General features: G+C 42.6%; 1 protein-coding gene across 1 annotated transcript in view; it reads left to right on the forward strand.

Annotated features, from left to right (window-relative positions):
- The window catches only part of LAMA4 (laminin subunit alpha 4), a 105,044-nt gene that overhangs the window by 11,924 nt on the left and 65,765 nt on the right, over positions 1-27,355 (forward strand). The window contains exons 2-3 of the mRNA XM_009938093.2: positions 12,145-12,246; positions 23,784-23,908. Of these exons, the coding sequence (XP_009936395.2) occupies positions 12,145-12,246; positions 23,784-23,908 (227 nt within the window). The remainder of the gene's footprint in view (positions 1-12,144; positions 12,247-23,783; positions 23,909-27,355) is intronic.

Raw genomic sequence — 27,355 nt, forward strand, 5'->3', positions numbered from 1 at the left:
AAAAGGGAAAGTTACCTGCAGAACTAATGTTATTTGTACCTTCGTAAGAGCTCCAGCTCTTCATTTGTTTTTTTTCAACAAGAGGAAAACGCTTTTATCATTGTATCTAACAAAAACAAGTGCCATAAAAGATATTTTAACAAAAACAATTTCTATATCAAATATTTTTCCATATTCATATTCCCTTCCTCTTATGAACTGAAGAAAACAGATTTTCCTTAAATATCTTAAAAGCTCTCCTACAAAGTTAGCTTCAAATTTTCATGGGAAATTTTAACACTGAAATGTAATTCTTTCTCTTCTCCTACACTCTTTGACTAATCCTTTCTTATATCTGGTGATATATCTTTCATGTCACTTTGGCAGTAAATCCTTGCAGGTCACTTACAAAAGTTGCCTTCAAACACCAGCGTGTAGTCTATCCCTTAGAAAGGATGGAGGAAAAAATGGTAAAGACAGCACAATGCCAAGCAGTGCTGTGTAAATGTGCAAGCAGCTTTAAACTATGGCTGTTTAGCTGGAAGCTAAAAATGTTCTTTCAGCACTGGATTGAAAAGACTGGAAGTTCTGGCCAAGCAACAGCTTTATATTCACTGCAGGCATCTGAAACAAGCAAATCATGACTACCAGAAATGTCTGCCCATGTGGGGATATTCATTATTCCTAGCGGTTCTGACTAGTTATCTTAAAAGACATGCAGTTGTTGACTTGTGTCACTGCTATGGATTATATTGGGTACACGTGGGACACTGTAATCCAGAATTACATTGGGTACACTGCTGTGGATTACATTGGGTACATGTGGACACGGTTCCAGGCAACCAGCTCTAAGTGCCCCTGCTTGAGCAGGGGTGTTGGACCAGGTGACCTCCAGAGGTCCCTTCCAGCCTCAGCCATTCTGTGATTCTGAGATTCTTTGTGACTATGGTCATTATTCCATTTTCCAGACAGGGAAACTGAGCAATAATGTAATGTTCATGGTCACACAAGAGACGAGCAGAAGAATGTGTTTTCCTGAGTCCAAATATACATACGAACATACTTAGGGACAGAGGAGCTTGTGCACAGAAACAAGGCAATGAGTTTCTCATCTGTTCAGGGAGAAGAATATTTTTCCTTAAGTTAATTTCAAACAACACAATGAAACTACTGCTGTGAAGACGTGAGTAGACTAAAGGTGAAGGGTCTGTATGTCACAAAGTGGGTGAGGGACTAGAACCAGGTGCACTGAAAGGCAAAGTGGAGAAGAGGAGCAGGAGGACAAATGGAAAGCAGGACAGGGAGCACATGAGCACGAGTAGAGAACAAGGCAACAGCAGAAGGGCTATGAAAGCCAGTGGGGGCAGGTGGAGATCCACAGCCCATAAGCGTGATGTTCAGATGCTCCATTAATAGAAACAGCCCAAGAGAAGCAGAGAGGCCTCCCCCAAGAAGGGCCAATGAACATCCATCTCATCTGGTTGGCATTTACTGTAAGACTGTTTAGATGACTTTCAAGCCTCGTTGCCAACGAGAGAGACATATAATATAGACAAGACTAAAAAATAACCTATAAATAAAAACTAGAGTGAATGTGTGCTATAAATATGAACTGAGGAGCCACGGATTTAATCAATGCCTCACTATATATAAACAGACCTATTGGAACATGCTGTCTGCAGCAAACAGTGCTACAAGTACTCACTACGCTTTTGAGGAGATTGTAACTACACAAATCTCTATCCATATGATTGTTCTTTCTCCTTTGGGAGATTCAAAACCATCCAAATTTTGGGGACCCAAGAGCTAGAAGAAATTGACAAACAAATGATTTGCAACTATATAGTTATGATTGCAAAAAAGTAACAGGGGTATGAATGACTGTTAGGATAATACCAGAGCTGTCATCAAATACTTGTCTGTAAAGAGCTCAAGGACACCTTCCAGAAATATCTTTCTGTCTCTTGCTTCAAAAAATCAGAAAAAAACAAAGCAGAGAGAATATAATTAGACAAATTTTACCCTAAATCATACACTTCATATAGGATCCGTCAGATCAACAGATCCTTAGTCCATATGGCCTACCATAGTTAGATCAAATGTATTTGTAGGGATGGATCCTTTTGGTAGGTTGAAGGAGTAATAAAAATCAGTGTTTAAATACAGCCATCTGTTATCTCAACCATTTCAGCTGCTGAGAGACAGAGATCACCCTCTCAAGCTTCTCTCATAGTAAGTATTAGAGGAAAGAAGAGGTAGGTATTACAGGAGATCTGCTCTGCACTTCTTGGTTGCACATTGCTGGTGATCTTGTGAACAGTCTAGCGACCATGTGTGGAACAGATGAGGACAAAAGCTGGGAGGAAAGGAAGCAATGCCAAATAATATCCAAAGCAGCAAATAATATTAAAGGCACTGTTTCAATGCAGTTATCACTGACTGTCCTACCCTTTTGGAAAACATGCCTCAGGAGTCTGATCATACAGAGGCGTTTGGCAGCATTTGATGCTAGGTTCAGTGATTTGTTATCTCCTAGTTATGAAGTATAGCAAGAGTGTCTTTTATGGTTAGCTAAGCCAAAAAGGAAAGGCAGATTACCCACTGATGCACGCTTCTCAGATGTCTTACATGAGCTACTGTACCTGTAAAATACTTACTGATTCCTCGACATGGACAAAACCAGCATAATCATAACATTTTCCAGTCAAATTCATCCCAAGACTTAACAGTTTTTTCTCAGCTGTAGTCAGCATTTGGTACAAAATCGTTTCCAGCAAGAGCTGGTGAGCTAGTGTCAGTGAGTTCCTCACCCACAAAAGTGGAAAAGTCTGGGTGTGCAGCATACCGGAGCATCACACATTGCCTGCATGAGCAGAGCATTGGCTGGATAAGATGTGAGATGGGGATAAAAGCTTTTGGCAGTTCATTCCCCGACAGAAGTAGGGCTCCATCTCCATAATTTACACACATATCCAGGTAGACCATTCAAACCAGAGCATTACTTAGCAAACACCCTATTAGTCTGGTAAACCCAATCTCTGACAGGCCCAGTGCAGCTGCCTATGTATTCAGAAAAGTGAGAAATGCATGCAGGCTTTCCTATCTTCTGGCTCTACACAGCAAGTAGAGTTCATATGTTTTCTGGTGAACATGTAAGTCCACCCAGTTCTCTGTGGACGAGGCAGCAACCAGCATGGCTGAGTCAATACCAGGATCCTGCAGAAGAAATATACAGCTACATCCTTTCCCTTCACTTGACTCTTCCCCATCCCCATGTACGCACACACACCTTTGAGACCCTCTGCAGTCACAAGATACTCCTAAATTCTCCACATGCTGAACGCTTGAGCCAAAATGTAACCTCCAGCAGTTAAGCACCTTCTCCATAATCAGTAAAGTGCATGCTGGCTGTGTAAGACAGCAATGAGCCCAGGTCTCCTGAGCTCACTGCCCACCAACAGCACATGCCAGCATCGAGCTTCAGTTCCACACAGTGTGTACTGTAGATCTGCCGGACTTTGTGTTTGGCCACAAATGGAGAGGGGTTTCTCCTGCAGGTCACCAAAGGCAGGAAGGTCAGGACAGTGGGGTGCAGTGTTATTGCAGCTCTTTTTGTTTGCATAAAGTTTCCCAGCAGACTGAAGAAGAACTAAATCTTTGTGTCTATATTTATGAATAACACGTTTTTGACCCAAGGAATTTGAAATGTCTGCTACTTTGCTCCCAGCGAGCAAGAAATGGTCAAATGTCCATCAACCTACAACTGGCAGTCTGGATTTTAAAAGTCCATGATTAAATGTACGAGAAGCCAGCTATGTCCTGAGCTGAAAAGCAGATGTACAAGTCATGTTGGTGCCCTCAGTACTTTCTTGCTGAATGAAACACCAGAAGTAGACTCATATATCTATCCGAGGTAAAGAAGATGGCTTTGTAGTTAATGCTTTCCAGGCACGATAAGCCATACAATTTGTGCCTACCCAGAGTGGTTTTAAGCTAGGATGTCCACAGAGTCAAACACTTTGTTTATTTGCACCCTGTTCTGGCAAAGCAGTATTTTTAGTGCAGCAAAAAGTGTGCATTTTGGAGAGAACCAGAAGGTGTCCTTAGAATGGGGTCGTGCTCCTTTCTGTGCTAGAGCTTAGCTGCATAGTTATTCAGGCAGTTTTACTCAAGTCACTAGCTCTGGAGTTTTTCAAGGTCACTCACAGCATCGCAGACCTTCTTCCCAGCTATATCTACAGTGCTTCATTGCAACTTGAGCCAGGAATGAACCTGCCAGCACTAACATCATGGCAGGGATCAGGTTTGCTCTTTGTAAAATGGGATAATCTTGTATCTCACAGGCATGTGTTAGAACTAAAGTCACTGTTTGCAGTGAGCACTGAGTATTTCAGATAGCAATACAAAGTCTTCATAATAATCTCTCAGATTTCTTTCCTAAATATGTTCTATGCTGTCCAAAGCCATCAAGCTGAAGTGGGACTGAGATACTAGCAGCAATAGAATAAATTTCCAGATAGGAAATGTCCAGTAGCACTTTAAAATGCTTCCTAACAATTATAGCTTTACCAAAGATGCCAGTGTATGCTTTGTGCCCCTCAAAGAAGAAAAACATATCTTGGTGATGGGCTGAAAAGATAACACAGCTCCTTTGGAGAGCTAGCTGTAAATATCCGAGCAGACACTATCCAGACAAACAGAAACATCCCATGGTCACGCTCTGAACTGCCCAGAATCAGCCTAAACTCAAATCTAGACACATAATCACTTGGACCTCTCAGTCATCCAGGTTTCCTTCAGATGCATCCACTTGCTCTACTTGAAGATACTGACTGGTGGAACAGTCTGCCAGGAGGCTTCACACCTCTCCAAAGGAACAGAGTGTCCAGCAGTTTGGCCAGATCTGTGGCATAGCAGCTGTAACCTGGACATTTCTACACAGCACACCTGACGTGCCATAGGTTTCATCCCCCAGGGCTCTGTGTGCACGGCAGGTGCCTACACGTGAGTGAGCCCTCCAAGCTCCCCTTCGCGGTGACTAGAGAGCAACAGGCACAGCTGACCTACTTTAGATGCATTTTAGTATAGAAGGAATTAGGGCATATGAATGGTGTCCAGCTGGCTTCTTCCCATGTGGATGTCTCCACGTTGATGACCCCCAGCCTGCTGTGGTCTGGGCCTCCTACGCAGGCAGCCCAGCCTCAGGGGCTGCAGGACAGGATGCCCCTGCACCAGCACAGCCCCAGCTGTGTTAGCACAGGGGTCCTCTGGATCTCAGCTCGGGGCTGTCATCATGGCTGACATGGGCATCTCAGGTGGGGCCTGCTGAATGCAGAGCATTTGGCATGCTTTCTGTGCACACCTGGGTGGGGACTGAGTCATTTTGAAAGGGAAGACCCTATTCTAGGTAATAAAGACCAGGAATCCCTTCAGAAAAGAGTCCTACCTATTCTGAGGAAACCAGAGAAATTGAAATAGCATCAAATGCGCAGTAGAGGACTGCTTTCTCAGACTTCTTTCTCTAATGTTCTTATTTATAATAAATAATTACATAAATGAAAGTACTGGAAGATATTCAAGCAGGAAAACGTCTTTATTTTTGGGAAGGGCAGTAGGCTATTTATCTCAAGTTGGCCTAAGCAAACAATCTTCAAAAAGGCCTCAGAACTGCGGCTGCTGATTCCAAATACTACTCACAAAAAAAAATAAACAAAAGCAAGCATGATTTGGCTGGGTTTGGAAATGTCCCCAAGGAGCAGAGGGCTGTTGTCTCCATGGCAATGCCATGGACTTCCAGCAGACTGGTTTCTCTTTTAGATCCATGGACTTTAAAATGTGTGGAGGATATTTAGAGTATTCACTCACCGCTGTACAGCAAAAGATGGATAGTTTCAGCAATTATTATTATGTTCAGCCCTAAACTTCTGTTTGGTTAAACCATTCCTTCCAGAAAAACATTACACCTTGATGTGAAGCTGTCAAGAAGGGACATTGCTCCACTCAATTTGTCTGATTGTTTTCATCAATACATTAAAAACCTGAGCTTTATTTATTCATGTGTCCTACTTTGATAGGTATCTATGGCTGACTGACATGAGGCCTGTTATAGAAGAGGAGCAACATTTTTCTATTGTCCCACAGCTCTGAGGTGAAGCTTGATAATATTCAAGCAAAGTTTGTTTTCTCTTCTCCTTTTCTTTCGCTCCATAAGAAACAGTGGGACTTCTAAGTGTGCCACCCTTCTGAAACTGTTGATCAATCTATGTCAAGTCATAAATATTACCACGCAAATAATTCACAATATGTGTCACAGCTCTCCATAGATGTTTCGACTGAGAGATCACCCGTCACACCAGGCTTCACAGTTCTCAGACTAAGACTCTGAAGTATGTTCTCTGACAATATTTTTACCACTGTTACAGAACAGGTCAGTCTGCAGAAAAATGGAAACTCGAATGCACAAAAAATCTTTTCCAAATGAAACTGTATGTCCAATGAACTTGCTACACCATCAAGACAAAGCAGGTAAACAAGCTGTGGTATATCAGCTGTTGTGGTTTTGCCTCAACTTGCACCAAAGAACCACACAGTTACTCCCTCATTCCCTCCCTCTGCCTGGTGGGAAGGGGAGGAGAATCAGAAGGAAAAACGCAAAAACTCGTGGGTTGGGATGAGAACAGTTTAACAGAATGGCAAAGAGAGAAGAAAACAAAAAACAATAATACTGATAAAAATCATACACAACATACAGTGTTCCCAGCACTGGTTAGGCTTCAGCCAGCTCCACACTTAAATACTGATCATGGCATCACGTGGTATAGAATATCCCATCTGACTGGCTGTTTGGGTCAGCCCAGCCAGCTGCTGTGAAAATTAACTCTGTCCCAGATGAACCCAGGACACACCTTAGCCAGAGGTAACTATCTATGTATGTTCTTGACCATCACCACATGACAGCTAATGAGAATTAATTTAGTTCTCTTCCACTGAAGGCTAAAAGAGCACCATCACAAACAGTTACCATGACTTGGTTAGCATACTATAAATTATGCTACAGTCATTTATCGAGCCTCTTGGCACATGAAGAAGTGATGAGTGGAGGTTGCCAGAAACTAAAAAAATGTGCCTTTTTGCCTCTGGGCATCAAAGATCACCCTTCTCACAAAATACAGGTGTTTATGACACAAGATACAACTTCTTTCTATTTTTGCAGATAGATTTGATTTTAATATCATCACAAGCCCATGAGTTTATAGGATTCATCTGTGACCAGGCTGCACTCACTTTCACTATTCTGAAGTGACCTTTGAAGTGAGAATCTACTAAGTAATACTGTAATGTTTGATCTTGGCCCTCATGCCTGAACATCCACGGAGTCCACTGAGGATCCCTCTCAGATGTGGAAGGAAGCACACCTTTTGACTCTAGCAGCAAAGAGCGTAGCGCAGCTGGCCAGCTACAGCCAAGTCTCAGCTGACACTAAACAAGCAGCGGCTTGGCAGCTGATGTGCTGTGGCTGCTACTTTGAGGGCTGTTCTTCAGATTAAGTTCCCCGAGCACACCAGCTGTCTTCTCTTTTACAACGGTCCTGGAGGCAATCACCATCTTTTACTTCTGGGTTTGTTTTGGATCCACTGCAATGAGACCACTGGCCAAAGACTGGTAGGCATGAGTAAAATGAGTATAACAAAGGCTGATTTTGCTTAATGCAGACTATTTATCCCTGAATCCACATCCCTTCATGTACCCCAGCACTCAAGAGAAAACACTGCAGAAAACAAACACTGGTGTGGATCCAAGGGAGCCTTTTATTGCAGAAGAAAAAGACCCTTTGTGCTTTTATATACTCACAGGAAAGCCACAAGTTCCAGTACTAACTAAAGAAACATGCCATGTTTTCTTACCATGAGATGAGAGAGTCAATGGCTGCATCTGAATTACTGAATAAAGCAGTGTGGGAACCTCCTAGTCAAGTAGCATAACACAGCCTATGTCCACATGCGGAAGCTCTCTCCATGTTTGCCCAGAAAAGAGCAGCCCCATACTTCTTACCTTGTGGGAACATATCCTAACAGATGCCATGCTCTGAGCTGTGCCTGGGAATTGTCAGGAAAATCACAGTCTCTCAAAGAGCAAAATCAAGGCAGAAAATGAACCGTCAGTGAGTATGGATGATCATAAGGCAGTGCCTGAAACCATGCCTTGCCCTTCTTCCGTTGGCTGGTGCAGATGTAACCACGGAGAACACCCTGTGCACATTACCAGCACAGCACTCTTCTGCTGGGAGAAGCAAGCCAGAAGAGGCAGGGTCAGAGCGAACACACTTACCCCAGCACAGCCACACCAGGCAGATAGCTGGCAGCAGGGAAGGAACCGTGGCCTCATTCTGCCCTTGGCTATACAGGCGCAGATCAGGAGCAGCTTCAATGAAATCGGTGGAACTGCTTGAATGTAATATGGTGGCAAACTCATACGCTGCGTATGTGGATTGTCTTCAGTCCCATCTTGCAGCCATACCAGCAAAAGGGTCTGAAGAAGCAGAGTATGACTACAGGCTCCACAGTGCTTTCAGCACTGCAGCTGGTTCTCGTTTTTAAGAAATGTAATAATGAAATCCAGATGCAAGGAGGGGGGAATAAATGTAAATGCACCATGGGTGTAAAAGATTTTCAAGAGCTCAGCAAGATCCACATTAGATTGGACTTTACAGCCTGAACTACCACAAACATTGTCCCTTGGGGAAAAAAAAAATCTAATAATTGTGAAGACATAGTTGCTAATACAGACCCAGCATTTTGGCGTGATAATTGTCTTCACCATTCAGAAACAGACAGTGGATGGAAATGTTCCTCACGCAACTGCCTACATAATGATTTTTCAGGGAGGGTATTTCCATTTTGTTCCAGACCTGGTTGTGCTTTGTGTGCAATTATTCTGTACTCCCAGAACATTTGGCCATTTGAATCCCTCAATTAGCTCAACACTCTGACACTTCTTTTTATAAATATGATGTTGGCTCACACCCTGGAACAGCTAACCAATCACTCCATTATCACTAATAGGGCAAGGAGCAACAAAAATATATCAGAATAATTGAGAATGCCTGAGAAAACTTATGAATGAAAAGGAAACAATCTGGATCACATTTTCCCCTCATTCCCTCTTCCCTCATAGTATTGATTGTCAATACCTCATTTCTGGTTTAAATTGATGCAATCCATGGTTTAAAATACTGTATTAAAATAGTGAGCATCAGCATCTTCCAACTTTTTGTGACGAATTGCATAATGTGGGTAAAAAATGTTGCTAAAAAATACCCAGGTGACTTAAGACCCTGCATCTTATTTTCAAGAGGGGCTGTGACAGCGAGAATAGCAGAGGCACCCAAAACTGAGGCAGATGTCTTGAAGGACTGAGAAGTGCGTCTCCTCAGAACAGGGGGTAAAATGGTTCCTGGTGGACTTCAGCAAAGACTGTACAACCCTGCCCGCGCAGCTGGAACCAGCGGTGTTGCACTGAACCGCACCTAACTTGTTACTGCTGAGTGAGTGGACTAGATGAAAGCTCACTCATGGCTGCAATGCAGGCATACCCTTAGCTGAAGTACAAAGGAGATGATCTTTATGGCCAGCTGAAGGATTTGCGTAGACATCTTTACACAGACTCATACAGTTCCATTGTCTGTGTTCACCATCATTAGTAAAAAATGACTCTGCTTAGACCTGCAAAATCAAGAAAGCTTCTGGGCAGACGTTAACGGACCAGCTAGGACCACCCATCAGTTAAGGGGCATCAGAGAACATAACATGCCTTAGATCTGTCTGGGTGGAGAGAAATATTGCCAAGACAGACACTGAGATAAGAATCTGTTTTCAGTTTAGAAACTAACTATCTCCTTTCTACAGTGTGTGATGCAATGATTCAGCTGAAACCCTTAGTCTGGTGGGAGCCAGTCCTACAGCTCTGTCTTAAGACTAAACAACTGAAAGAAACAAGCAGTACTAATAATAGACAGCATTTCTGCTGTCCCAAAGTGGCTGTGGTATGAAGGCTTTTCCTCCTAGGAGCTATTATCTAAGAAAGTGTTTCCAAAGCAAACCAGATAAAATATTGTGTGTAAGAATGGTAAAGGCCACTGAGTTTTCCATTTATGTCCATCTCAGCTTCTCAGAGCTCTCTGGGATAAGACTGGATCAATGATTCATTTGTAAACCTCATTTTTAAAGCTTGTTTTTAGTCATCTCGTAATTTCTCGTTATTTCCTAAACAAGCAGCTTATCTGTCTGGACAGAAGTATCTACCCACCCTTGAGAACAGAAGCTAACATGCAGTTGAATCTCGCGATTGCCGGCTCTTGCTACCCAGAGCCCCACAGCTGCGTCTACAGCACGGTGCAGGCGTACGGGCTCAGGTCCCAGAAGCAGGTCGGCCAGAGCACTGTGCCAGGGTTAAGTAGCCACAGCCAGCAGCGGGGCTAGTTAGCCATACCACTCACAGGAGAGTTTTTGCAGCTAGCGGAGGTATCGCTGTGTGGTGCTGCATTCGATATTGTAGATCTGCTGTTCATGTCATAGCTCAGAGCAGGCATGAGAAGCACTGGTTAGGCCAGTGCAGAAAAGAAACTATCCTTTATTTCAGGGCAACCCAGGAAAATGAGGAAGAGAGAGATACAAAGGAAATCTAATCCTAATTAAAACAGTACGATATAACAAGAAGCCTAGTACCTCATAAATATGCAAACCATGTGAGATCATGCCCTTCTAATTCACTTGAACCTCCCACTTTTCCCACTTTTTACAAGAGTAAGTGACCTCAAGAGCCACAGAATACACAAAGTGCTGTAAAGGCAACCACAAAAAATATTCCAGAAGAGCCTGGCATGTCTCAAGCTCTGACAGCCACCTCAGGGACAGTGTTCATAAATGCTAGCAGAAACAGGGTCTGGTAAATAATTCCTGGAGATCTAAACTACGTGCTAGGGCTTTCACATCAGCTTTGCAACAACATTGCAAGAGTTATGCAAGGGTAAGAGCTTTAGGATCCGTAAGCTTACGAGTCTGCATGGACCTAGCATCATACGTGTGACACAGGGAGGCTGCACAGGGTGAGCAGATGCTGTGCGAGTAACAGAGGTTGCTCCTGAGGTCAACCTGTGCATGTCTCACCGACTTTGCACAATGAGGTGGAAGTTCCTCAGTGGAGAACAAGAAGCTACACATAAAATATCAAACGAAAGTGATCCTCTTTAATTTTCTATTTATTTTCCAGTCTTAGAGGGGCATCTTAGTAGCTTTGTCTGTGCTTCTAGTTCCTGATATTATTGCTCTAATTAGTATTTAAAAGAAGGAAATTTAGATATTTACAATCTTCTGTTTAATTTTGGTAAGCTTTGGTAAGTTATCAAAAGTACTAAATGATATAGACCGGGCATGGCCACACATTTGAGAAATAACGGGAAAAATCTTACCTTTCGTGCAATCTCCCCCCTTTTATTTATTATGTGACATTGAAGAACTGTTGTATCTCCCTGGGACTAATTACTCTCTGGAATGACAACAGATTATTGCTGGCACATCTCGCCAGCCTCACAGACAGACAGACAGACAGACAGACAGCCCTGCTTCAGTAGCATCTCACAGCAGGCAGCCAGCTTTCACCCAGAGGGCACTGCTCTTTGCAGATATGCTTCTGTCTCCTCTAGGCTGTTCGTCCAAAGCTCACCGAACCCAGTACACAGTCTGCTTTTAGTAAACTTCCTAAAGCTTGTCTTTTTGTAAGCAAAAGTTGTTCCTTTCCAATAAATACACCTTCTTTACTGAATAAGGATCATAATTTCTAGATAACTCATCTTCTAGTATGAAATGCAGTAAAAATCTGCCAGCTCCTCACCCACAGGCAGGCACCCACTGCTGCCAGGGGCAGGACACAGGAAGGAATCATGACAGCTTAAATGCTGTGAGGCAAAAAGAGCAAGCACCAGAGCAGAGAGTGAAAGAACAGACTCGAGTTCAGCAGCGCGTGTGTGGTCTACTATGATGGGGTTGTGCAGTGTGCTCTGGGGAGACCTGACAGTTGTAATTCTTGCTTTCCCCTGCCTCTCAGCCAAACCTAACTCTCCAAATGCATATGTGTAGGAAATACTTTATTTTTATTTTTTCATTGCAGGGATGCCAAGAAGGATTTTACCGTACCAGTTCAGGAAAATGCTCTCCTTGCAACTGTAATGGTAATGCAAACAGATGCCTTGATGGATCTGGAATCTGTGTGGTAAGGAATTCCTGTCTTCTCTGATGGTGCCTCACTGAACAACAGTACCTTATAACATGAACTCTTTCACCTTCTTTCACTCTTGCATGAGGCTTCATATGAAGGAAATATTTCCCAGGTAAACCCAAGAAGGCATGATCTGACTCTTCTATTAACACCAATGCTCAATTTCAATACACAGCAAAAGCAGTGTCTGTACCACAGGAGCATTTTGCTGAAGGGCAATCATAAGCAGGGCCAAGATCAATACATTAAGAAGATTGTCCTGGCCAAATTTCATTCTCACTTACTTAAATTATCTCTGCAGATTCAAAACTCCTCCTGTGTGCAGCAATTGTGAGAGTCACTACGCTGGGGAAAATTTTTAGTCCATCAGAAACATGGAAAGAGTTTTGTATACCCCTGGAGAAAAAAATGTATAAATTCAAACACATTTCATTCTCCCTTTATGAATGCAGTGCTGTATATCATATAAACAATTTACAATGGTGAGTGACCCCTGTGAGTGTATATACATGTGTTATCCATAGAAATTCTGTTGCATGGCAGACTCCTGCTGTGTAGGAACAACATGAGGAGGTTGAAATCATACACCGAGGGAAGATCGTGTTGAACTCCAAGGTAATATCACAATTTCCCATATGTTTGGTCTCACTCAATATCAGCTCATACCAAAAGCTGTGAGTTAGTATTAGTAATTGATCACTTGCAGCTCCAGGGCAAAAATCCATCCAGTAAAACTAACCCCAATTACTGGTGGGCAATCAGAGCAGTAACACACTAAAAAAAGGATGGAGTTTAATAGTGTAATGTATCTGAACCACATAGCAAGAGCTAGGCACTAGTGTACTCTTTACAGGCTTGTAAAGCCGGAGTAGAGCCAGAACTCCTTGCTCTGCCATGTGTTACTTTTGACAAGTCATAAACCTTTGCCCTCAGTTTGTCTCTTCATAAAATGGCCTGATAATATTCCCATACTTTGCATTGTTGCAGCCTCTATCAAGTTTTCAGTTATACAAATACATAAAGCCACGCTCCACGGTGTATTTCCTACTATTTTTATTCCTGTGGGAGGAAGACAATGCAGCTGACAATTATTATGGCTTGGCCACTGTAGTGTGCTTAGGATTGGCTGATTTCTGCAGAACACATATTGGCTTAGTGTTTTAATATTAAAATTTTTAAGTGGTTGTGCACTGCTAGGCACTCCCAGCTATTCTCTTTCACATTCACATGGCTTTTGCTCATGGGATCACTGCCCCCTTAGTGTCAGGTGACAATGATGACAAGAGAAGACTTCTGATGGAAGACTTGGGAGCAAGACAGCGAGCCTGACAAATGCCTGCTTCTGATGACTCTGGTAACCAGAGAGTTTCTGGAGTAGAATATATGAGGTAGGGAAGTGATTAGATCCTCAGTTTACAAACAACAGAAGACTTGTTTCCTGTCTGCTACAAAAATAAAGCCGATGTCAAAGGTTGGGGAAAAAAAAAACAGAACCAAAGTTACCGTATCAGCAGGAAATAATCTGAAAGTATATGTGCATTCCTGACTGGCATTTCTCTGGGATTCTAAACTCTCGGAACTGATCAGGTAGTAAAGAACAAAACTAAGAGATAAATCCCAGTTTAGTGCTTGAGTTCAAATAAGCTATTTGATGGCTTATCTGAATGATTTAATAAGCCATTAAGCTTAGGCCATTTACTTCTGAATAAAGAGGAACAGCAAAAAGGCTTAAGTGAAATAAGAATGAAAGGGAGAGGGAAAGCATGTGGTGCAAGGAAAGAGCAGAATGAAAAGGGGTTTTGAAGGTTTGATAGCGTAAAACAGAACCAGAGATGACAATGGGGACTGCAATATGAGGATGTGGAAATTTGCAGGGAATATCGGAAGACTGATGAAATTGGTAAACTGCAAAACATGACAGAAAGCCTGGGAGAAGAACAGCTTAGAGAAAGAAAGATGTAACTTGAATTACAGCAGGAAGAAGCATGTTAGATGAATGAATGAATGCAAGTTATTTGGGAAAAGGAGACCTGATGGTTGATAATACCATTTGTATTAGAATCAGCGGACAAAACAGCCCTCCCTAAGGACCATTCTGGAGAAGTACAGGAATGGATCCGGCCAAAGCCTGCTGAGGGCTGAGGATGGGGCCAGAGAGGACTAGGTACCTACGTGGCTGGGAGTTTCTGCAAAGAGATGGGACCACATGGTATTGGAAGCTCACTATATCTTCTCTGTCCTCAAATTTTTAGGCAAATTACTCCAATAATTCTTGTGGTGGTAAGCACCACACCTGACAGCAAGACATGAGACTTTCTGCATTCAGTTAGTTTTGAATAGGCTGTTAAAAAAAAAAAGAGATTCTGTATTTATGCCATATTATTATAGTTGTTATCCTCCGCTTCTGTCAGTATAAACCTGCTATCTCCCTGCCTCTGAGATGCAACACTGTTCTAAAGTTTTATCACTTATGGACTCTCCACTGGCACCACACAGTCATAGATGTTACGGAATGCCCTTAGCAGAAGATCTTTAGAAGAACCAATGTTCACCAAACCTAAAAGTTTCTATATCTACATGTTTATTCACATAGCAAAATGATTTAAACATAAAATTAAGGCATTTTTTAAAGTTAACTCCGCTAACAATGACAGAAGACAACATAAAAGTACTAATAACACTGTGTTCAGCTGGTGGATAATTATTTTTTGTAGTTGAAATAATAACTAAGTTACAAGAACTCAATAAATGAACAAGGCAATACGAAAATGAAGAAGTACTCTACTTCAAAAGGGATGAAATATAAGGGTCAGACTCCACACAGTGTTCCAAGACCTTCATATTATGCAAATCCTCCAAATCAGTTTGGTGACTGTAGTTCCCACAGCATACAAATTAATGAAATTTTCATTGGCCTCTGCCGCAAATCTGAAATCAAACAAAATTAAACCCCTACTAATGATGCCTTAGGGGAAAGTACTTACATTTTTTATTTCTGCTAACATAAGTATCTATCTTAGGGTTCTGCTTCAAAACTTCTCTCAGCTTATTCATAGAGTGTAAATCAAATCCACAAGTCTTTAAAAGCTTATTGAATGACACAATCAATGAATCAACAATCTCATTAAGTAGTCAGACAGAAGAAATTATTGCAGACAGAACCCTTCTTGCATAGATGTCCACATAAAACTGATGCAGAAATCAATCATGTTGTCCTGTGATTAAAACTGAAGAGCCACTCGGTCCATTATTTCAGTACAGAAAATCATCCAAGTGTTAGAAGAAGAGCATCCAGCACAGTGTAAGCTCCATTTATTATATAATATGATACAGATGTTCAATAATTCTTAATTTCAAAGACATTGTCTGGTGTTGCATGTAAGGCTAATAGAGGAAGAAACACCAACCCTTTGTACTGATATTAGACTTTGGACTTTTAACATAACCTTCTCAATCATAGCTAAGAGAAGAAAAGGAAATCACTTGTAGGACCCTCTAGCTTTTGATTTTGGAAACATACATATATGTGATGTTAACTGGGTGAAACTAACCGCTGCAAGTGGCAGTCTGCAGACAGTGGTATGCATTTCTCCTGCATAAAGCCCATTAGGTTTTCCTGCTAATAAGATGTGCCTCCTTCACCATCCCCAGACCCTACCTCACCCGCAATCCACAGCTGAGCTGTTTCTTTCGAGTGCCTCCTTTGAGGGTTCAACATCTGAAAATTCAGACACAGGAGTGGACTTCAAATGACTTGACAGCTGAGCAGAACGTCAGAGCAGCTCTGATGGTCAGCTCTGAAGTGAGTGGCACATGAAGGTGAAACACCTTGTCTAAAGCAATGAGCTCTGATACTGTATGCAAGTAGTATAATGGGCAGGGCTTTACCATAATAAAAAAATTGATTGCACACACTAGGGAAGGAAGTTGCTTGAGGTGACTACAATGTACTATGGCAATGACTCCAGAACACAGTAAAATGGACTGGAATGTTGAAAGGATTTAAAATTACAAAGCTGCATATCCACACAAAATTTTTGTTGAACTGAATTATCAGTGTCCTTCCTGATGTTTCTACTGTTAATGGAAGTCAAATCTCCATAAATACATGACAACACATAGAGCAGAATAAGCAAGTCTGAAGAGAGCACTATAGCACAAAGTGAAGGGTAAATTTGTTGGTGTCTACCTAAAAATCTCTAAGTGTTTTGTTATCAACTCAGTCCCATATATTTGATCAGTTTGTATATAAGGCATCAGAAGATTACTCATAAATAAATAAATAAATAAATAAGACTTTTTTGGAACAAGAAAGACCAAAGGATCCTAACAGTGGGGAGAATAAATTCGCTGGTATCCTTTCCAGCCTTTTATGGAATCTTTTACAGTAGAGCACATTGTCGTGTAAGCGATTTGTGTTTAAGCGTTTGGGTTTACAGCTGAGTGGAAAGGTTGGAATGGATTTGGCAGCTCTGCCCGAGAGGATAGTATGTTCCACATGATTGCCAAGGCAGGTCTGGAGAATCGCCAGTGGATCTACAACCATCCATCAAGCATGAGCAAAAAGCAGCAGGGAGCTAGCAAAACTCTCCAGCTTATTAGGTACTTCTGGCTTCACGAAGCGCCTTGTAGCTTACAGCTCGCTGTTTCTTTCTATGAAGATGGACTACATCTATCTATAGTGACCTTGGTGATACATGTTTGGAAAGCTAATCAGAACAATCTGGTGGTGAAATCCAGACCACCTCTTCTCCAGAGTGTGATGGTATGCATTAGTTGTCAAAAGCATTAATGTTAATAAACTCATTTTCTCAGATGTAGGTATTTCCCTCCCTCTTCACTACGTTTTAACTTAGCAGTTGTTTTCCTAACTGTTCTACAATTGAAAAGTTGCAACAGTGACCCCCACCATGCGAGCACTTTGTTTCCATCCCCCGCGCAGCCTACACGAGAGACACGTAGGAAGTCGAGCCAAGACTGCGAGGAAGGGCTGCCGTTGCTCTCACGCGTGCTCAGACGCTTTTCCCACAGTAAGCCAAGACAAGCAATGGACTGAGAAAGTAGAGGGCCAGGTGATTTTGCCAAGACATCACCTCCCACTTTACTCATTAATACAGGACAAGTTCTGCAAACCAAAACCTTGGCATAGAGGGGGTATGTTCACCCAAACTGGATCAGGAACTGAGTTTTATTACCGTTTTCATTATTTCAGATTGACAGCTGTCTTTACTTCAGTAAAAGTTGCACCATACTTAGTGTTTCTCTTTAGTGCCTTATCTGCTTCTTCCATAAGAAATTCTGAAAACTGACACTGCATCTCATCCACAGTGGCTGGAGAGAGAAGGCTTGAAATCATAAATTTCAAAGAAGAAAAAGATAAAACATGTATATCTCCTGGCTTTCAAGTCATTATGCTGAAGTACTTTTTTTTTTTTACTACTGTTATTTTGGGACAGCAGTAAGTTCTGGCATGCTGGCATGGGCAATGCTATGCAGTTCTGTAACCTCAAATAAGAGAGCACCTCCCAGATTTGGGGAAGTCTAAGTCTACATCCAGATATTATAGCTCAGGCCAATCTCTGCTGGCACAGCAATACAGACAGACTGCACAGCAATGTAACGCACTTGCACCTCTTTATCCATATAATTTATTTATCCTTGTGCGATCTTTCTGCATTAACAATTGTTACAAGACTATCTCTCAGAAGAATATGGGGGAAAAAACCCAGTTCCTGCTATATTGTAACAAAGACTGGTTTCAGCTGCAAAGTAATATTCAGAATTCCTAACCAGGGTCTGAGGACACTTCCAGGTTTCACAGAGAATATTTCAGACTCTAGGATTCTTTTTGGTTTTTTGGTTGTACTGACTTCACTGGAAGTAGGGCTGGGTCCCATTTTTTTTTGCCCTGGAGAATCCCCATACCATCCAGCACTAGGTGCCTAGCACAGGTGCTCTGCACCACTCTGTGGCATGTCCTCCTGTCTGTCTCATTTAACTCCAGAGGGTAGAGAGAAAACCGATCTGCTGTCTCAGTTTCCTCTGGAGGAGGTTCTGTCTGCCTAAATTGTGCTACATGTTAGCCATCCGATGAAGTAATCTCCCTAAAATAACTGCCTAATGGCATGTTTAATGAAGCTGGTGCCTTTGAAGACCATTAGAGGAGCTCTTCTTTCTTAAGTTCAGGTTCCTAAGTTCAGGTGGGGCAGATTCCAACCTCTTAGATTTTCAGTTATACACATTTACAGAAAAGCATGTTTGTTTCTTTGCTGGGAAGCTTGTCCTAGTAGCATTGCCTGAAGAGAATCAACAAACTTTTCATTACTATTTGTGCACAAGCATATTTACTGAGCAGAACTCCACCACACAACATCTGGTTGTCTCAGAGCAGCGGTTCCAGCTTTACGCTCCAAGCAGATGAGTACAGGAACTCAGTGCTGACAACCATTCCCAAGTATCCCCCCATAGCTCCTTTTCATGTACTTTTCATGTGTGTATAGACAGTTACAGTAAGGGCCAGGTAGAAGTGCTCACCCTGATTGATGGTATTTAGTGAGAGCAGAGCAGTAGGATCAGCGAAGGCGTTTTCTAACACAGGAAAATACATGCCAGCCACTCTGTCATCTGACAAGGTGCTGCTGGTGTACTGATGGATAAATTCTCACATGCTCTATCCTCATATAGCAGCTTTTTGAAGCCAGGCTGCTATTACATAGGATTACACCCCTTGAAGCTGAAGTGTCCATGAGGAAGGGACACCTCCGCCTTGACTTTTGTTTTATGAAAATAAAGGTTGTATTAACACGGCCGTATGCAAAGAATTGAGCTTAGAATTTTAACTTACAGTAATTTGAAGCATAGTTTACAAAAAGCAGAGTATTAAAGCCTAGTCATGATACTTCTGACGGCATGGTTGTACCTGTTTTTGTGACCTCTACCTTGTCTCATTCTGTTCTGTAGAAAGACAGGCAGCAATTTTCTGCTAAACTTCAGTGTTTGATGTTCTAAGATACATATCACTGAGCATTTTCTAGAGATTTTTATGCCAGTCTTCCTTTTTTTTTCAAAGAAACCGAGCGAAAAACTGTATATTGAGTTTCTTTATTTGAAAAAGTAGACACCAATAGCAGTTCATGTTTCTGCAATTTTGTGAGTACATTTGAACAAACCACTAAGGCAGGGAGTGCCATGAGCAATCACATCTGATTTATGACATGAACCATAAACGACACCTTTCACTCTAAAGCATATATAAATACCGGGACCAAGAGTAGCCCTTGCAACTCTTACAGCAGAGCACTTCTTTAAAATCCAATTTCACAAAAATTGCCATAAATGGAATTCCATTTTTTTCCTCATCATTGCTTCTCTGTTAGAAGTGACCCACTCAGAAGCTAAATACTTTTCTCAAACTATCAAAGCGGTGCCACCCAGCGCTGAGAATCACCCGTGAGCTGCAGGGAAGGTGTCCTTCCTGCCTTCAGAGATGTCTCACAGGCTTATTGCAGTCAGCAGTTTCACTGGAGATGCAAGCTAATGGAACATAGAATATAAGGACACTTTTTTTATCACTGTAAAAATATGATTCTAAATACCCAGGAGTTCTGACTTGTTAAATAAGCTACAGCCACTTTTACATAATCACTAACTGGAGAAAAACTACAAAAGTGCCGTAAGCACTCAGCTAACAGGGTCTTTGGAGTAAAAGGGCCTTTTAGCACTTCCCTTTGGTTAAGAAGATGAAAAACACTGCAGATTTAAGGAGCAACATCAGCTCCCCTGCTGCCATGCTCTGTTCATCACAACAGTATCTGAGCTTTGAAACCAATAACGGATTTATGCTGATAATACCCATGTGTTGTTTGGAGAGCTGAGGACAAAAGAGGTGAAGTGAATTGCTCAGAGCACAAAGGAAGAGTGTGATGAAGGCTACAGCTGACTGCAGCCCACCTGAGGCCTCCGCCAGTGCTTCAGACACAGGACTGCTCTTTCTCTTTGAGCGCTCAGTGCCCACGCTTTCATCTCTCTCTTGTGGTACTTTAAAACGACTTTTTCTTTGAATTATGAGAAATGCAAACTATTTTTAAAACTGCGTTAGGCTTCCAGTGCCTTCTGGGTCGCACCGTGTGCCTCGCGGTTAGGGCACTCTCACAAGAGAAGCGTGCGAGATCTGGACATCTCCCCAGCGGCTGCCTACCACTCTGCCCTCATTTGCTCTCAGCCTCTCTGCTCTCACCAAATTTCTTTCCTCCTCCTCTTCCTCTTTGTCAAGCTTTCTGTATGTTAGAGCCTTTTAGTTAATGCTTTAATTAACACTTAGTTAACATAACGTTCTGGTTTTCCGTATACTAAATACTCTTTTCTTTACAAAAAATATTGCTATGAAAAACCACTTTTAGCTCTACAGCTATTGGTGTTTAATCTATTTAAAGATCCATGGAAAAAGAAATTGACATTTTTCCTTTCCTTATCGTATTCTACCTGCTGTAGGGTTCTTTGGCCAAATCACACCTTTGTAGAAATAAATAATTGCCATGCAACAGGTTCCGTATGACTATAAAATATGCAGCAATATAAGCAAAGTCATCTAGAATCAAAAATGATATGAACTAAATTAATGAGTCCTAACTGGCAGGTTTAATGGGATTCAAATGAGGAATATTGGCTAAAAAAACATCAGATGTGTTTTCACAAGGGTGAGTATGCATACTGAAATTACACTTTTCAATGCAGATTGATGATATCTGAACACAGACTTAGGAAAAAAAAAAACGAACACAAAATCAAAACCAAAACAAAACCAAAAAAAACCACACACCGAAAAAAAAAATAAAAATCAATGTTGCCAGGACAAAATTCTGCCACTAAATCAGAGTTATAATACTCAGATACAAAACTCATTTAGCAATGCCTGTGGCAGTGAAACTTGACTATTTGTTTTCATTAAACATCTTCCCTAATCGCATTCCTCTCTTCTCATACTCTTTTCTTCAAAGAACACACCACAGTTGGAGCAGAAAGTGAGCTTCAAACCTGTAGGGACTGGCTGATGATGAACCATCTGGAAGCTGAGCTCACCGTCCCCCAGGCTGGTGCTGCTGAAGAAGCTCCAGCCACAGAGAGAGTGCTCCTGAAATCCCACACCCAGCTTCCCTGTTATTCCAGGGACTGCCAGCTGCTGACAGCACAGTGACTTCTGTGGTGGGATTAAATGACTGCTGGTGAATAAACTGGGGCACCACGGTCACTTCCTAGCACCTGCGCCAACTCTGAGCGTAGCACAAGAGGTCCTCTGCAGGACCTCATACTGGGTCTCCAGAAGCGGTGATAGGAGATGCTATCTGGGGAGGGCACCTAGCCTGGCCTGTTTCTGAAGTCTCTGCTTCATACTCCACCAGCATCCATCTCCTGAATCCTTTTTGAATCTATTTATGAATCTGTGGCCCATTAATTTATCTAGGAAACCCCTTTTTGTCCCTGCAAATGCTGTCACCTCCTGGCAGCAGATTGCAGCAGTTTCTTGCCTTCTGTGTAGAGAACTACCTTTCCAAGTCAGTGCCCCTCAGCTCTGTATTACAGATTCAGGTGAACTATTGTCCCACATCCAGCTTCTTTACCAGCTTTGTGATTTTATGTAACCCAAACACACCCCCTGCCAGCCTTTCTCTCCCAGCTGAGCAGCCCTGGTGCTTTTGGTCTTTGTTTGTAAGACACTGGTGAACACAGAACAAAACTGGCCTCAGCACCAAGGCCTAGGTGACCAGCATAGTGACTCTCCCCAGCTCTGAAAAGTGACTGTTACATCCTACCCATTGCTTCCTAGCCTTTATCAGCTTTCAGTACATAAAAGAAACTTTCTTCAAGTCCCCTGAAAACTTAGTTGGCTTTTTTGAAAGTCCAGATATGTCACGTCCTCTGGTTCCCCTTCATACACTTGCTTGTTTGCACCATTATACAGCAGGTTAGTAAAGCAGGAGTTCCTGACTCAAATGATGCTTAGTCATGCACTCAGAGATCTTCTTCTTTACTATAGATGCTGTCATCTTACCAGCGGTGGAAATAGTTTCCATCAGTCTGCAGTTCCATAGTCCATAGTTTTCAGATCAGAAGAGGAGAAAATCAAACATCCTAGCTCATAACCACAGCAAATCTGCACTGACAGAGTAGTTCTCCACATATTTCTGCCATGGAGCTGACTCCTTGCTGCCTCAGGCCTTGCATAGCTATTTGCATCTGTACTGTATTGGTTCAAAGTGGTGTAATTGGAGAGTTCTGATTCAGGGACATTGCAAAATTCATTGCACAGCTGCAAGAAATAAAAGCACTTCTGCACCCTTCATACTCTTTTCAAATACTTCAGCAAGACAGCTAGAATTTGGAAGGTTAGGAGTTTTTGATGGAAACTTCTGGGTATTTTGCTGAAATGGAAGGGGGGACAGGAGTCTGCAGGAATCCTGCAGCGTGCAGGAGTAGTGTTTATGCACTGCACCAGTGACCCACTGCCTTGCCATGTGCCTAGGGGAGAGCCCACATAACCTGTGGCATCTTAGTGTATCCATTTGTAAATCAAACGATATAACAACACTTACTTAAGCTTGTAGGACTTGGAAATTCTATTTAGAATTATTTACAGCAAATCTTGACTTTTTTTTCTAATTGAAAATATTATGAGGCACAATTTTGTACCCAGCATTATGAAATATCTTGGAACAAATATTCCATATTAATTACCACAGCTTGATTTACTTCCATGGAACCCCAACAATATCAGCTTGTGGCCAATTTGCCTCTGCATGAGGAAGCATATTTCCTTACAAACATTAAACTGTGGAGATGAAACCTGCTTACAAAGTGAGTGACAGTTTCTCTGTATTTTATAGAGAGAGCACTACTAGAAGACTTCTGCTTCTTCCCTCCATTAAGTAGACCTCCTTTAAGGCTGAGAACAAGGTGTAGTGATAACACATCCCTTCATGCTGTAGCACTTTTCATCTCAGGAGAAAAACCTCTGAGCCACTGGTGTATTAGCCATGATCTGCCTGCAGATTCCCCTGATGCTGTTTTCCAGTCATCGAGTCCAAGAAGCAGCCTCACTGAAACCTGTATCTAGGCTGAAATCTGTTGATAGTATTTACCAGCAGGTATTTTTCATTCTGTTTTAGTACCAGTAAAAGGATTTTTTCCCTGCTGGCACATGAAATTCAAAACAGAGCTGCCGGCTGCACCTGAGTACCCCTGACATCTCTGACAACAGGCAGTGCTGCTTCTGCTCCAGCACCTGGCAGGCACATGTGTCTGTTTTGTCCTGTACCACACCTTGCCAACACTTGGTGGCTGGCCAGTGTAATCATTTATAGCGTTTTTACTCGTAGCCGTGCTAGCTGATTTGGCTGCATCTGTCGATGCCTTGAAGGGTCAGGGCCTGGCATCAGCCCCTATCCTGCTTGGCCCAGTCTTCAGCGAAACGGTTTCTTTCTGAATTAGGCAGCACCTCTGTTTAACTTTCACCACTCTCTCTCTTTCTACTGAAGGACTGCCAGAGAAACACGACAGGACAGCACTGCGAGCAGTGTCTGGACGGCTTCATTGGCGATGTGGTCAGAGGAGTGCCCACGTTCTGCCAGCCCTGCCCCTGCCCCCTGCCAGCGCTTGCCAAGTACGTAAAGACTCTGTGTTTCCCTTTGATTTGGGCTGGCTTTGGACCTTTCCGAGGTGGGGTCAGCATCCCTTCCTGGATGCAGGAGACAAAGGCTGCTGCCCTTGCCAGCCGCGGGAAACTAAGAGGACTTCAGCTGTTTACATTTGTAACCACAGGAAATACAATTTCTTTCAGAAGGTGTAAAATATCTTTAAGCGCTCATATCAATTCTTACCAAGTGGGAGGAGAAAATATCTGAGCAAACTCAAGTTCTCCCTCTTTTATGTAGGAGAGATTATTCAGCTGTCTTTTAAGAATCTTTCAAAGACCGACTCCCTAGGAAGGTGACATCACGGATGTATGTGGCTGAGACAGACAGACAGAAAGATCAATCCATGACCTCTGGAGGTCAAAAAAGCATAGCCTTATGCTACAGAAAAGCGTAGCCTGGCAGTCTCCTGAGCCAACAGCGGCTGGATCTGGTTATTACAGAAACAGTTAAAAGGAAGGAGCTGGAGGACCCTGTGACAGGTACGGTGCCCTTCAGCTGATGCCCAGCTACCTTTGGGTAAGAAACTCTGAAGCCTGACAGAAAACCAAGACCAAGACAAAGAGCTCCAGCTGTTATCCACTTTGTGCATTCAAAAGAAACAAATAACTACAAACCATGCTCAACTATTAGAAACTCTTGGTGGCACGCCAGTAACGCAGCTGAAAGAAATTATCAGCTTCCTCTTGCTTGAGGTCTGTGCTCTAGGAGAGAGGCATCTATGCAAATCCCACCATAGGGCACAGAGGAGACGCTGGTAAATACTTGCCTGTGGGTTAAAGCTACCTACTCCCCGTGTGCTGTTTCCCATTTCACTTTCAGCAAGATTTCTCAGCAAAGGGGAATTTCCTCACTGTATTTGTTTGCTGTTGCTATAGGATTTCTCACGCAGCCTTAAGGTGGGATGAGCTGCATTTTGCTCAGCTGCTCAGTGGCACAGGCTCAAAATGGCAAAGGAGCAAAATTGCTCCAGCCAAACTCTTGCAGATCACCTCTCGGCTTTCACAACGAGCTGCAGACGCGTGAACAGGGACGTGGGGTGGAAAACAGCTATTGTTGAAAAAATGCAGCTTTGCCTGGATTAGAGACAAAATCCTCCAGAGACAGGGGAAGAACCTGGTTTTGCTCACATGTAAAAAGGTTTAGGAGTGAGTGAGCTCACAGACGAAGCAGACCGCTTCCTCCAGTTTCAGTAGCGGCTGTAATGCCAGAAATAGTAGAAATACAACAGTCGGAAGCAGTGCTTTTTCCTTAGCAAAGGAAAGTGATTTTTTTTTAACCTGTTAGGCACAGAGCAGCCACTTCAGTGTAAGAAGCAGCTCTCAACCACAACGTGGGCTGCACATGCCCGAGGCACTAATGCAAAAGGCCCAGTCCCTACTAAGCATGGTCAGTCAAGCAAGGTCTCGTCTGTCCTCCCTACAGCGCAGTTTGACAGAGCACGGCTGGGTCTGCACTCACCCAGCCCACTCTCCAGTCCTACGGCATGTGGGACTCTGCAGCAGTGCCCCGAGACAGCCAGGAGCCGGCCAGCCCGCCCATCCAGGAGAGCTTGGTGTGGCAGGACAAGCAGGCACTGCCTCTGCCAGTGCTATGGGAGATGGGTGCAGAGGCCAAGGAACACTCCCTGCTTCAACACGTTCCTTAGCCCTTCTGCGACAGACATCTGCCTCTCCTATTCCAGACCACTAGAAATAAGGAAGCCCTGAACCCAAAACAAGCAGCCTGGGATCAGGAAGGGGGAACAAAAGTTGCAAGGGGCCTGAATGCAGATGCTTCAGCATTACCAGCAACACAGGAGCTGGACTTGACAATCCCCACGGGTCCCTTCCATCTCAGGATATTCAATGCTCTATGATATGTCGCTCCTTTAAAACTACCCCAGTAAAAATCCACTTCAATTTTTCATTTTTCCTCAGAAAAGTCCTTAAGACAATAGTTAAGGAATATCTGATCCCAATTTGCCTCATATCCCTATCTAAAAAACATGCAGAGATGGCCTATTCAGCTTCTTGCATGAGAGAGATCTGACCATAGCAATAGCCTTCAGCTGGGGCTGCAACAGGCATATAATAACGATTGAGCAACATTCAGCCTTGCATAACTAAACCCAAAGAACAACCATTCTTTTTTTTAAATTTTTCCTCCATTAATCCTACTCCATTTATATTAAGGCAAAACAGTAACTACCAGAAAGCAGAGAAGCATTAAAAGCCTTAAATAAAGAACATCCAAAATATGTTAGTTTGTACTCTGTTCTACTTTGGAAATAGCCAGTGAATTCATAATAGCTAGAAAAAGTGACCAAATCTATAAACTGACAGGCTCATCAGTTACATATTTTTTCTTGCAATCCATCTGTGTGTCTCTTCATTTTCTGGCCAGACTATCTTCATATCTGCTACCCTGGGAACTTTTGGAATAACCTTTGAACTTTACACATGAAGTAATGTCATCTCTTTGGAATAAAAAAAAGGAGGAGGAAGATTGCTTCACAGTCCAGCAGATGTTACTTCTTTTCAAACCTGAGGGAATTCTATTTTTTTCCCCTAAAAGATATAAAACCTCAGAAAGGCTTCAGTCTTCTTTAATAACTTAAATCCACAATGTGGTTTTTCAACTACGTGAAGGAATTAGCCTCTGTAAAAGAAGAGGAAGGTTGCCAAACTGTTATGATTTTCTCAATAAGTTCTCAAAAAAGCTTTACTGAAGTTAATTTGTGAATTCTGTGAGAAAAATCCAATTTTATGTTCTCTCTTGTTGTATGAAATATTTTGAGACAGCACAGATCCAGACACAGATTTATTTGACCCTGGTTATCCCACCAGCTGAGAAATGCTGGTGGGAACTGAAATTACCCAGGAATTCTTGTCACCTCTCAACACTGCTTATTCCTGGAACAAGCAGTGCCTGGATCATGCTCTTTCCCATCGCCCTGAGTCTTTTGTCCCTCTGTGCGAAAGGGATGCAGCCTGGCCACAGCTGCTCAGCACCGTACGACTCGGGACCTGTGTTTTAGCAAACACGGGCCTGCAGCTGGCAACTGCTGTCACTCACTACTCTCATCGCATTCCAGTGCTGGCAGGAATTTACTGACATATATTGCAAACTAACTGGAAACATCTTTAGGACTGTATGTCTTTTTCCTGCAAATGTATTTTAGCCATGTCCATCACTGTGTTTGAAATGTATAGTTTGTACTTTTCACATCTGGCTGATGCTGTTCCTTGGGTCTCATATTTAATTATACGTTTGTTAAACTCTGAAAACATAAAAAAGCAAAAGAATCCATGATTTAGAATCACAGCAGTGAAAATTACTACAATCAGTATCACTACTTGGCATGTTAGTCTCGAAAGAGGCCCCAGACTCTTTCCAGCTTACTCAGAGAGATGGAAGAGCAGCCATGGTTACTG

The sequence above is a fragment of the Opisthocomus hoazin genome, chromosome 2, assembly GCF_030867145.1.
Source record: "Opisthocomus hoazin isolate bOpiHoa1 chromosome 2, bOpiHoa1.hap1, whole genome shotgun sequence".
NCBI classification, from domain to species: domain Eukaryota; kingdom Metazoa; phylum Chordata; class Aves; order Opisthocomiformes; family Opisthocomidae; genus Opisthocomus; species Opisthocomus hoazin.